General features: G+C 47.5%; 1 protein-coding gene across 1 annotated transcript in view; it reads left to right on the top strand.

The window, feature by feature from the left end:
* Positions 1 to 13,297, top strand: part of PAPPA (pappalysin 1) — a 235,406-nt gene that overhangs the window by 199,624 nt on the left and 22,485 nt on the right. The window contains exons 19-20 of the mRNA XM_019731188.3: positions 2,721 to 2,830; positions 11,944 to 12,015. Coding sequence (XP_019586747.3) covers positions 2,721 to 2,830; positions 11,944 to 12,015 — 182 coding nt within the window. The remainder of the gene's footprint in view (positions 1 to 2,720; positions 2,831 to 11,943; positions 12,016 to 13,297) is intronic.

The following is a 13,297-nucleotide window of genomic DNA, read 5'->3' as shown; positions in this document are numbered from 1 at the left end:
AAGCAGGCTCCTGTGGCAGCTGGGAGCCTTCAGAAACTTGCTACTGCCACCAAGGCTGCCACCCTCCCTGCTCCTCTGGGGAAGGAGAGGCGGGAGCCTGGTGAGATCACCGTTCTGTAATGATGCCAATTAGGGCTCATATATCACAACACAGCAGCCTGGTCCTGAAGCCCAGAGCTGCCCAGGAGTGGGGGAGGGGAGTGCAGAGAAAGAGAAATTAAGACAGGACTGCTGCACAGGGCAGCGGTGGCCTCCTGTCGACCAGAGCTTTCCTTTTTAGTCCAGCCTCTTGGGATAAGACAGCTTTTGTCTATTTCTCAGAGGCTGCACCTTCTTTGCTCAAAATAATTTTATCATTGCCGCCTTGCTTCGTCCTTGCTCCCTAAAAACCCCTTCAGAACTGATCTCATGACACACACACAGCCCTGAGTTTCTCCGACAGCTTAGCAGTTTTTCTCCTTATTCTCATCACTCATTGTTTTTTATTTGTTTGCATTCCCCCCATTTCTTTTCTCTCCTCTGGTCCTTTACCCGTCTCTGTCCCCTTCCACTGCTGCCTTCCTTCCTCTTCCTTCTGTGTGGCTCCATCGTACTCATCGCGGGGCTTGGAAGTCAGAGAGCTAGGGTTCTAACTCATAGGCCTCTACTCGCCAGCCCTGGGACCTGAGCTCTGTGCATTTCACTCTCTCACCTGTGAAATGGGTGCGATGACACTTGTCTCCCAGGGCTGGGTTTGCAGAAGAATGAGCAACACAGGAAAACCACTGGGCAGGGCAGGACTCTCCCCTTCTGGGCGCAGTGTCCCTATGTTTAAAGTGAAGTGGTTCTAAACATCGTCCTGCACCTGCAACCCGACTCTCTCCCCATCTTCAGTGCTGGTGAGTCTCTTAGACTGAAGAAGATGACAAGATGGCAACAGGAAGGGCATTAGATACATAAACTCATGTGCACATATAAGTATATGTGTATGTGTACAAGTCTGTGTGTGTGTGGTCACACATTTACACATGCACATATATGCACACATTTGGAATGGAGCCTTTACAAAGGCTAATAGAATAAAGTACTTAAAAGAAGACTGGACTGTCTCTTGTGAACCACTCAGTGTTCAAGGGCGGTCTTGGCACTGAGATAGGGGAACGACCTCTGCAAGGCCCTGCTCAGATTCTGATATCTGTTCTTTGCTCACATGACTGAGCAGCTTTTTGGAGTCCTGGGGTCATCTCATGGGCTTGATTTTCAGGAGACTTTAGAATGTGTGAGCTCAGGGCAGAGAATAAATTAGATGAATTGTGGTTAAACTTGCCAACCTGCAGCTTGAACGTGAACTATCTTCACCCAGAAATCCCTGGCCTGAGGGCTTCTGTGTCTCTCCCCTGTCCCCATTAGTCATCTGTGTCTTCATTGACTCATTATCTGATTCATTTCTTTTTTTTTCCGTTTCTTTGTATTCTTTTCCATGTAGTCAGTCATTCATTCACTCATCCGTTTATATACCCACTTCTAAGATACCTAAACACCTATTCATTGTGCCATTCACTCACTCACTCACTCATTTCCTCATCCATCTATTCATTATTCACTCATGGTCTCTTTCATTCATTTCAAAATGCTTATTGAGTGCCTGCCATCTGCCATCTACAGTGTTAGGCTCTGGGCATAGACTGGGGGGCACAGAGGGTGTCGGCCTCATGGAGTTTACAGTCCAGCAGGCAAGACACACTATTGATATAACAAAACAGTCACCAAGCCAATGGGAAGGGGTCACGTGACAAGTGCTGTGATGGGTGCCTCTATTAGGAAAACATGGAGGTCTTCTCTGAGCAAGTGACACTGGATCCAGGTGACACGGGAAGGGTCCTTAGTAATGCACTCGTTGAAGAAGAGTGGGAAGGGTCTTGAAGGCACAGGGGAGGGCGTGAATGTAAGCCTTGTACAAGGAGAAAGTGTGGGGTGCAGAAGCTGTTGTGTATTCGTATGCTTGCCATTCACCGGCTGGTGCTTACTAAGCAATCCTTGCATGTTGTGTGCCAGGTAGGCTGAGAGATGAACCTACCTACTCCCTGCCCTCCCATGGTGTCACCATAACCATGGAAAGGAGGCACGAGGGCATAGGGCCAACACTGGAGTGAGACTCAGTGCTCACATGCTGCCCTCACACAGCTGCAGAAATCAGGGTAGATTTCTTGGGGGATTTGAGCTGGGTTTTGAAGAACCGTTAGGATTTGACTATTGAGAAGGCAGATGGCGGGATGTTAGAAAGAGGAGCGAACAGGAGCAGAAGTACAGAGGCGAGGAAGTATGGGACCCGGATGGAAAACCAAGCACGGGCTGGTTAGACTAACCAAAGCGTGAAGGTTGTTAGTGCGAGATGAGATTGACCAGACCATGGGACGCCATGTATGCAGGCAAAGGGGATTGGATTTTGTCCTGGATGTTGGGAACCTTGGAAAGGTTTCAGGCAGAGGAGGAACAAGACCAAACTGGGCTCGGGGCATATGAGTATGGCCATGGGTGCCAGCCTGGGGACAAGAGAACAGAGTCAGAAAAACCAGAGGTAGCCATGTTGGACACTTCATTCCTTCTCACTGCCATCAAGGGTGGGACAGCCCAGTTCCCTGCGGACCAGGAAGTGGCAGGGCCCACACTGTGTGAGAGCAGTTCCTGGGCATCAGGAGATGGGGGGCTGAGCTGCTCCCTCATACTCTGCTTCCTCTCAGGGTCGGAATGTGCCACTTCGTGCCTGGACCACAACAGCGAATCCATCATCCTGCCAGTGAACGTGACCGTCCGTGACATCCCCCACTGGCTGAACCCCACACGGGTGGAGGTGAGTGACAGCGGCTGCCCACACGGCTAAGGGGAGAGAAATGAACTTGGGGAACACTTACTGTGCCCTGGTCCTGCAGTAGTCCCTTTACATGTGTTAAATCATCATCAAATTGTCACACCTCCCTGTGGGGTGTGGACTTGTTCCATCATTTCTCTAGTCCTTAAGCATTTAGTCCTTTTCTTCTTGTCAGGCCCCGTTCGAAGGACATTTTATTTACTGTCCCACCGAATCCTGATGACAGCCTAGGAATAAGGCGAATAACGTCCGTAGAAACGGAGACACCGAGAACACATAAGTAGAAAGCACAGAATCAGGCTGCATACTTGTGTCTGTCTGACCAGAAAGCCTGTCATAAGGCTGATGCTATGGGGCTTCCCTAGTATACGTTCTTGGAAGACCTTCCACGTTCCATAGCCTGGATTTCTGGTCTCTTTCTCCATGCTTTACTGATTTGGTGGAAAGCGATTAATCCATGACACGGGGAACTGTTCATGCTTGTTGTTTATGAAGCACCTACTATGTGCCTGGGCCTAGCACTTAGCACACAAGACTGCATTTGAACCTCAGAATGGTTTATGGAGCGGGGTGGGAGGCACTGTCTGCATTCTCGACTTGTGGACAGTGAGATCTCAGCAGGGAGTGGTGGGCCCAGAGCGAGAGCTCAAACCCGAGCCTGAGCCCAAGTGTCACACTCTTCCCTCAGCGCCATGCTGGACTTGCCCAGGCTGGAAGACGATGGAGGCGTCGCCTCCTGGAAGCCAGTGTCGTTGCCACATTCAGTTTGGGGCTGGCCACTCCTACTTTCCTTTGTGTCTCCTGATCAGTCAGGGGTCCCCAGAACGGACGTGGGACCACACTCTTGTCCTCCAGGGCAGCGTGCATCTCAGGCCTCATGTACCAGTTCTGGGCACTGGCTCCCCACCCTGGAGAAAGTGGGAGAAGGAGGCGTGGGGTGCAGGGTGAGGCTCAGCGGTGTCTGCCCACCCACCTTTCCACCTGGGGTGCTGGGAGGACTCCAGTCTGCCTGCCTGCTGCAGATCACGCCCGGATAGCTGGGCAGAACCCGATACTGGGTGTCCTGTTTCTCAAATGAGCTGAGGGCACAATTGTGAGGGCTTACTCAGCACTCTGGGCCTATGGACCTGGCGCTGGACCTGGCCAGCTCCCCTCTGCTCCCCCATGCGCCCCACCGTTCCCCTCCCCTCATTTCTCCTTCCTCTTTCTCGTCTACTGCTCTCTGCCCCATCTCCAACTTGATTTCCTTTTCCTGCCTCTGTTTTCCCTCTTTCTCCCTTCCCTCCCCCAACACCTCTGTCACCTTGCTCTGCCTCCCTTTGCCCCCTTTCCCCTCCAAGCCCACTCTCTGTCTCCCTCTCTCTCTGCCTCTGACTTTCCCCCGAATCCAGGAGACAGTCCTGTTTCCCTAAGCTCATGCTCCTTCATCCGTTTGCTCCCCTCAGTCTGCCTTTCCCCATTTGTAACCCAGAGTCCCACATAGACTCTCACCACACACCTCAGTGAATGCTCGTGTGCTGTACTCACCCGGGGCATCTACAGAACCCACGTGTCAGAATCCCAAGGAGTTTGGAGATCACCAGCTTGAAGCCCCTCATTTGACAGCTAGAGAAACTGAGGAGCAGAGAGGGAGGGGACAAGGCTAGGGGCATGCAGGAAACAGTCAGGATCTTGATCTGTGACTCCTTACTCGCTGTGGCCCCCCCCTCCGCTCTACCCTACCCTGACTCTCACATACCCGAAGGCAGGGGAACACACCCCCACACAGGACAGACCCAGGACACCACCTTCACATCCAGTCCTGCAGGGCTTCTTTGCCTGATCCAGCCATGTACCCCCAGCCCACCTCCCACTCGGGCCTTTTTCTCTGCCGCCCCCACCCCCACCCTGGGTGAATTCCCACCCTTTCCTCTGTGAGCCCCGGGCACTAAAGAGTTCAGTTATAATTCACTGTGAAATAAATCCAGGGATTTGAAAGCCTGCAAGCCCCCCTCCCCGGTTGCCCACCCGCTGCCTGCCTGCCCCAGCCCCCACCCAGTTCCCTGGTCTGCTGTCCTTTATTGATGCCGGCCTACCGAGAGAGCCATAACGAGGTTCAGACCTCCACTGGTCTCCGGAGGCCTCATTATCCAGGAGGAAAAAAATGTGGTAGAAAAAGGGAGGAGGGCGAAGGGCAGAGATTGATGATTTCCAGGAATACGGCAGGAAAGCTGGCCTCTGCTGCACCCTTGCCCCTTGTGTGGTGAGAGCTGTAGAAATGGAGCTGGTGGTGCAGACATCGCCAGGCCCACGCAGGCCCTGGGTAGTTCCGCTTTCTGAGGGTCTGCCTCCGAGTGCCAGTGCGAGGGAGACGGTATGAGCAAAGCTCTGCTCCAACTCCTGTCACCTTTGTCCCCAGGGTAAGAAAGTGAGAGGCGAGAACTGAGAGTTAATGGAGGCCTACTGTGAATCGGACATTGGATCAGGCATTTTCCATCCTTTATTTACACCTCCACCCCCACCACACATGCATGCACACACACACACACGCGTACACACACACACACACACACACACACACACCCCTATGAAGTGGCTATTGGTCTCTTTGTTTTTCCGGTGTAGGAAATGGAATCTCAGAGATTCCATCTCAGAGACAGAAGCCACTTGACTAAGAGGAATTGAAGGGGAACCCAGGACAGTCTAATGTTGCAGTTTTCTCCAGCCTCTCTTGAATGTACAGGAATAATAATAAAGGCAAAACATTTACTGATTGCTTCCCAGGAATGTGCTGGTACATGGTTAACAACTGGTTCTCCACAAAAAACAAACTCTGATTTGTAGCATTTGCCAGTTACTGTGGTGTAACTATTGCCACCTTGGCAGATGTCGAGTTTTCCAAGTTGCATCACTGCACACAAAGTTGGGGAGAGAGAAGCACTGTTGCTTCTGCAGCCCATGCCAGCCGGCTGCAGCCCACCACTGGCACTCTCATCCATGATGGGCTCTGTTTTAGGCACTTGGCATCTATTGGCACGTGTGGAGAGAATGATGCCTACTGAGATGAGTGGAATATCACCGCTGAGGTTGTGTGTTATGACTAGTGAACCAGAACAGTGACCTCTGTGAAGGCAGGCCTGTGGTCATCTTTTTTACTGTGGTACACCCCTCCCAGCCTAGCACACAGTAGATGCTCACTGAATATTTATGGATGCTGAGTGTAGTGACCAAGGTTCTAGTTCAAGCCCAGGCACCTTCTTGCTGTATGTCCGTGGACAAATCTCATCCCTTTTCAAGTCTGTAATTTCCCCATCTGTGAAACGAGAGATAGGCCTAGAGCAAGAGTCATAGACTTAAATGCCTACAGGAACCAGGCAGTTGGGCTGAATGGGTGAAGCAGGCCACACACATCATTTGTTAACATTAAATACCTAGGTGTATTACTTGTACTTACTATAGTATTTACTATAAATATTTTGGAAAAACTTAAAAAAAATATAACAAACACACATGTACACGCTACCCAACTTAACAAATAAGACTTGGCAAATACAGTTGGGGTTCCTTAGTTTTTATTTAAACATAACATGCTAATCTTAAGCATAAGACTTGATAAATGTTTATGTTGTGTCCACTCATGAAACCAGTATCCAGTTGGGATGGGAATATTTACAGCTCCCCAGAGAGTCCTCCCCTCCCCATGCCAGGCAGTGCCCCTTTGTTGGTTTTGCTTATTTATTTTTTAATTGATGTATAATTGACATACAAGATTACATTAGTTTGGGGTGTACTAAACCATTTTAGATTTCCTTTCATTAAGAAAAAAACACTTTTTTCCTTTTATTTTTTGTAAAGTACTCCCCCTTTGAGGCTCCCCACCCACCCCACGCACACCCATGCACTTTTGAAGGTGATAAGGATACAGAGGACTCGTCTTCCAATCTAATAAATTAAACAATACAAATTTAAGGATATGTTGAAATGCCCCTCAGGCTCAATGCTGGAGAGATGGCAGGGAAGGGTGTGGAATGTGGTAAACTGGGGAGAGCGTGTGCTGCTTCCACAGGGGACGGCTCTAGCCGAGTGTGGCAAGGTGGCAAGGGTGGCCAGGTTTTCCATTTTCTCTTGAGTACAAAAATATGGAGTCTTTGAAATATGAAATCTTTTTTTTTATATATATTGGCAAATAATTTTGACTTCTGTTAAGGTCTTGGTGTGCCAAACCAAACATTTCTGTGGGTTGTGTAGCCTGGAAGCTGTTGGCTTGCAACCCTTGAATGAGACAGACTCTTCTGGCCGTGGGCACCTAGAATTCAGGGTGCAGTCTGTTCCTCCAGTCCCTCAGGAGTACTTCCAATCTGCCCTGCACTTCCACTTGTTCCGGGGAGCTGGGGGAGTTTCCCAATAGAAAACGCAGCTCACAACCTCAGAGGCTTATAATTCCTCTAGGTAAGTGGGACCTTGGATTTTATAATGGCTTCTAGAAAAAGGATGGAAGGAGGAAAGAGTGAAAAAGAAGAAGTGAGGGAAGGAGAGAGGGATGTAGGGAGAGAATTATGGGGGAAAAAGGGAAATCACCATTTATTGAGTATCTATAATATATATGTAGGCACTGTTTCTTAGGTAATTCCATATATGCCACCTCATTTTGACTTGAGTGCACTTCAATGAGTTAAATATCACCATTTTAGATGAAGACTCTGAAGTCCTGAAAGGTTGTCACTGCCCAATTCTCATAACAAGTGTGATTGAAACACAATTTGAACTCAGGGCTAATTTTCCGGCATCCATCCTGCAAAGCAACCACCTTACAGTGTAGACCATAAACATAGGCAACACTTACAGACAAAGGGAAAATGCTACCAAGAGTCTAATGGTTCAGAGTGAATAGTCGATGTATAGAAGGAGATATTGTGTGCCCTGGTGGGGAAACCCATAGATGGAGAGATGTGTCCAAAGTCCAGCAATTTCTCCTTCACTCGTGGACACACTCATACATTCATGCCTCTGCTCATTTGTTCATTCACCCATTCAAAAACATTGATTGTGTACCTCCATTGAAATGGCAGGTATTCTTCAAACACAAGGGATGTAAGGTGGAAAATGCCTAGGCTTTCAAAAAGCGTACCCAAGAGAAAGCCAAAACCTCAGTACCTGATAACAAAAGGCAAAAATAAGTTAAATGATATAATTCACTCACAGAGGGTCCTGTAAATCAAGGGAAAAAAATCAAGGAGAAAAGACTTTCACCTTAGAAAATATTAGGAGGGGTGTCAGGCTGAACCTCAGGATGAGGGGCTTCTCTTCAGATGCTTTCTCACATATCTGGCTCTGGCTGGGGCCCATCTTTTCTGGGATTTATCTTTTAGACACTCTTCCCCCTCCTATATTTGTCTCAAAACCTTTCTGAACCTTGGCCTTTCCATCGGTCAAAAGAGTAAGCTATTTTATACTTACAGCTCCAGGGACTAGGAGAATTTGAAGGAGAGCGTAGCGTTCAAAGTATAGACCTAGAAATCAGACAGACATCAGTTTAATTCCTGACTGTCATGGCCTATGTGTGTGATTTGGGGCAGGCTGTTTAACTGCTCTGTGCTTCAGTTTTCTCTTGTGTAAACCAGAGTCAAAAATAGTATTTATCTCATAGTTATGGCAAGAATTAAATAGATGAAAGTTCCCAGCAGGGCTTGGACCATAATATTTGCTTAATAGAGGGTTTTGTATTGAGATGGATATGGATAATGATGGTGGGGTTTGTGATGATGAAGATGATGATGGTGGTGGTGGTGGTGGGAGTGCTGGTGCTATAGGTGATGGCGGTGGTGCTGGTGGTGCTGGGGGACGTGATGATAATAGAGCTGGTGGTGTTATTGATGGTGGTGGTGGCGGTGTTGGTGGTGGTGCTGGTGTTGTAGGTGATGGCGGTGGTGCTGGTGGTGCTGGGGGAACGTGATGATAATAAAGCTGGCGGTGTTGTTGATGGTGGTGGTGGGGGTGTTGGTGGTAGTGCTGGTGTGATTGCTGATGGCGGTGGTGCTGGTGGTGCTGGTGGAGGTGATGGTAATAGAGCTGGTGGTGTTGACACTAATGATGGTGGTGTTGATGCTGACGGTCATTGTAGTCAAGAAGAAAAGACAGTATGTTCTTCCTCTGCACCAAGGCAGGAAATGAAAGCTGTCTTACAAAATCTGGTCTGAAAGGGCTGTGACTGGGCTAGAGGTCTCCCTGGCATCGAGAGGAACAAGCCTGACATTTGAGGGGCCCCATCTGGGATCGCCCAACTTTTGGTATAAACAGCCTAACCTTTCCTTCAGACCTGCTGCTTGTCCCCTTTCTCACTTCTCCTCACATACAGAGGGGCCCTGTAGTGAGACAGGTGGGGCGTGCAGCCCTGAGGAATAGTGGAAAATCCAAACACCTTGGAAAGATAAATAGACTCATGCCGATAGTATAAAAGTCCCTTTTCTGAACTCACGTCAGGTAAACCTCAACTGACAGAAACATTTACAACCACACCAAGACACTCCTACAGACGGATTAAATTAGCTCTCAAATAAACAGGGGGAGGGATGGGCATCAAATCCCTAGTGGAGCCTAACCCTGCTGTTTTCTACTATTTGAGCTGTTACCAAGTGCCCCTCCAATATCCCTGAATTTTGGCTGGGAACAGACGCTCAGACCCAGAGATGAACGTCTGGTTAAAGTTTCCCAGAAAATGAAAGCAGGTGATTCTCTCCACTTCTGGCCCCACAGCTGGGAAACAGGGGACAAGAAAGTAGCTGAGCTGGGAGGAACCCTGGAAGTACTCACGTTCCTTCATTTGGTCAACATGCGTGTGTTGGCTGTGCTCCATGCCTGGTCCTGGAGGAAGACAGAGATGTCTAAAACCCAGGCCTTGCCCTCAAGAACCTTAAGGAATAGTTCCTGGTTAACCATTTCCACAACATGCATCTCAATGCATTATCATAACAAACCTGTGACATTTTCAGTCCCCATTTCACAGATGGGAGAACCAAGCCTCAAAGTAAATTTGCTTTGTGCAAATTTACAAAGCAATTTCAAATCAGAATTGCAACGACACCTGCTGTGCCTCAGTACCCAGAGTCTTTCCCATATATTACACTGCATTATGTGTATTGGAGAAGTCAATAGAGGCAGTAGGAGAGCTAGATAGTGGATTTCGCATTATAAGATGGGTTGGCAGATCTTCAAGGGAGGTTGTTTGTCCAAGATTTTTAATGTAATTCGGGCTGCACTAAACTGGCCCTCTCCACTAGACACTGGCTAGGCATTATGAATGTTTGACGCTCCAAAAGAAAGGAAGACAAGAAAATATTGTCCATTGATAAAATCCTGTCTATTTTGAGAGGGATCCATTCATTCATGTAAATGTAAATATTTAGTGGGCATCCTCCATGTGCCTGGCACCATTCTAGGCACGGAAGATCCAAGACTGAACCAGAGATGCCATGGGGCAGAGAAGAAAGTCACCCAACCGAATCTTAGCCAGATCTTGAAGTCAGGGGATTCCTTTTGTGCTAGGCTCACCAAGACACCTAGTTACAGTTTGGTTCCCATATAGGTCGGCCCTCAGGGACAGAATGGGCTGGTCACATGCATTTTCCACATTCTGGCCCATGTGACTGTTCATTTCTTGATTAAAATAAATCAACTGGCACTCAGCCAGGAGAGTAAGCCCTGATCATACAGACTTCCGTGATGGTCCCTGACACAGTTACTTATCATCGCAAATCTAAGCTTTTACCTCCAGCTCATTTTTATTTTATTTTTTAGAATTTTTAAAGAAATTATTGTAATCTGACATGAAAAGCAAAGAAAGCATCATGAGCTTTGCTAGGATGGTTATGTTAGTCCCATTCCTGATGCTATTTTATCTTTCTTTTTTCACCTACTTTAAAAATTATCACGTTGGATGTTATTAGCTGCCTTCAATCATTTCCAAAACCACTGCTTGGTTTCCAATCCTGGTTTCGCCACTTAACAGCTATGGAGCTTGGGGAATTTATTGTCCTCGCGACCAGAGATTAATGCCCACCTCACTGCACTGTGGTGAAAAATAAATAAGATAATACATAAACTAATTAGCACCACAAATGCACTAAATACATTTTAGTTGTCATTATCATAACAGTAATGATTATTATTAAAGGAGGCTTTAAATAAACACATATATGCAGACCTATAAGCTCTGCCTGGCACCGCAGAGAAAGTAAGTCTTGAGCAGAAATTTAGAAGATAACTAAAGTTTCTCCAGGTGACAAGGTGGGGAAGAACATTTCAGTGAAGGAGAGCAGTAGTAGGAACAAAGTCACAGGGATAAGGTAGGAAAGTGTGGGCACCCTCAAGGAATTGTGCGCAGGCCCATAGGGCAGGGTGGCAGGTGCAGGCAGGAAGGGTCCTCTGTGTGCCCAAGGCTTCCACACCAAAGGTTAGTTCATTCATCCTCCAGCCCACTGCTCTCAAACTGCAGTGTGTATCCGAATCATTTGGGAGGCTTGTTCTTAAAATGTAGAGGCCCTGATCTCAAAGATTTGGATTCATTAAATCCAAGCCAACACCAAAGAATGTGCCTTTTTAATATGTTCCCACAGTGATCCTGTGAAAGTGGCCCTCAGTGTTTTCCCTGCTCCACACCATTTTCCCATCTCCCTGCTGCACTGACACATACACAGATACACACACACATACACACATGCACACATGTACATGCACACACATACACACACAAACACACACACTCTGTCCTTCCTTCTTCCTCCCACTTTATCCCCAACTCCATCCATGGGCCAAATATCACCACACATTTTCTGAAGGGCCTTTCTGACTGTCTTCATCCCCTAATTCTGCTTCTCTTTAGCCCTTATTTCGCCTGAGGAAATAGAGAATCCTGACATCTACAGCAAACACAAATGGTATTGTAATCTTATGGCTCCTGTTATTGCCAGTATCTGGGCAAATTACCCATGTAAATGCCAAGGTGAGGTCAGGACTTGGAAGATCCAAGAAGAGGTAGGGTGGTTGAATGTGATGCCAATGGAGAGATGCCTCCCTCCCTGCCCTAAACCCGTCTGACCTCTCTCTCTTTCTCTCCACAGAGAGTTGTGTGCACGGCTGGTCTCAAGTGGTATCCTCACCCTGCTCTGATTCACTGTGTGAAAGGCTGTGAGGTGAGTTCCCAGAAAGGATTCTACAGTTATTATTTTTATTGTTATCGTCATATTAATCATGGCTACCATTTACTGTGCCTACTAAGTGCTGTAAATACACCTTTATCTGAGTTTTTGGACATGTATCAACAATCCCATTGTACAGATGGTGGATTGAAACATAGAGATATCAACAAACATACTCCAAAATATGTTCATTGGGTAACAGAGGACGCCAAGCCAGGTTTTTCTGCCTCCTAAGCCTATGTTCAGCATATTGCGCCTAGAAGGGAGGGGGGGAGGGAGCCATATTGATTTAGCGTCTATAATATGCCAGGCATTTTACCAAGATTATCACATTTAACCTTTAATGAACAACACAAACCCGTTTTTTTTCCATCCCCCCTTTACTGATACACGTCTTACGTATCACTTCCTTCTGCCACGTTTGTCATTCACTCTCTCTTCAACCCAAGCAGTAATATGGACACCTTAGAACCAAACATTGCGCTGAGAGTGATTATGCCTTCTGACCCTTCAGTTCTCTGACTTCACGGTTTAGCCATGTCCTGGAACTTGGCATTAAGGAGATCTGTTTCTGTGGATCAGTGACAAGCTTGGGGAGGGACAAGGGCAGGGTACTTGGGATGTCATCTGTGGTCTCAAGGGGGCGCTGCTTATGCAACTAAAAGACGTTTCTGTGCACCCCTTTGCTCCTGTGGTTCTCAGCTGGCAGTGAGAAGGAGGCCCCAAATTTCATCCAGGTGCATGTCCAAATCTCTGCAGTCCCCCCAGAACCCACTCAGGAAAATGCAGATGAAATGGAATAGATTGTGCTGTAGAAAATGTTGTATTTGATGAAATTCTTAGAATGTTGGAACCAGAAATGTTCTTCTAGATGCTCTAAACCTGACCTTTTATTTTAAAGATGGGAAAACTGGGACCGAGACAATGGTTGGTCTAAAATTTGACGGACTGTCAAAGCTGGAAAGCTTCTGAGTGTGATCTAACCCTATTCATTTATTGTGTAGACTGGAAGTTGAGGGCCAGAGAGGGGATGCGCTGGCCCAAGGTTGCACAGCATAATAGACACAAAACCAAAGCCTGAACCCAGGTCTGCTGACTTCCAGGCAGGTGCTTTTTCTTCTCCACTAGGCCACCTCATGCCCATGAACTATCCCCTGACCTATAAGTGTCACAGACAGTCCTTGGGTCACATATGTCTTCCTGTGTATTGGTTAGGGACCTTCTGCAGCATCTTCTCGGGGCACTTGACACTGGAGTCATGAAGAACCCCCATTCT

This window comes from Rhinolophus sinicus, chromosome 16 (genome assembly GCF_057876585.1).
Source record: "Rhinolophus sinicus isolate RSI-liver-muscle chromosome 16, RSI-T2T, whole genome shotgun sequence".
In the NCBI taxonomy this organism is placed as follows: Eukaryota; Metazoa; Chordata; class Mammalia; order Chiroptera; family Rhinolophidae; genus Rhinolophus; species Rhinolophus sinicus.
This window is presented reverse-complemented; position numbering and strand designations above follow the sequence as displayed.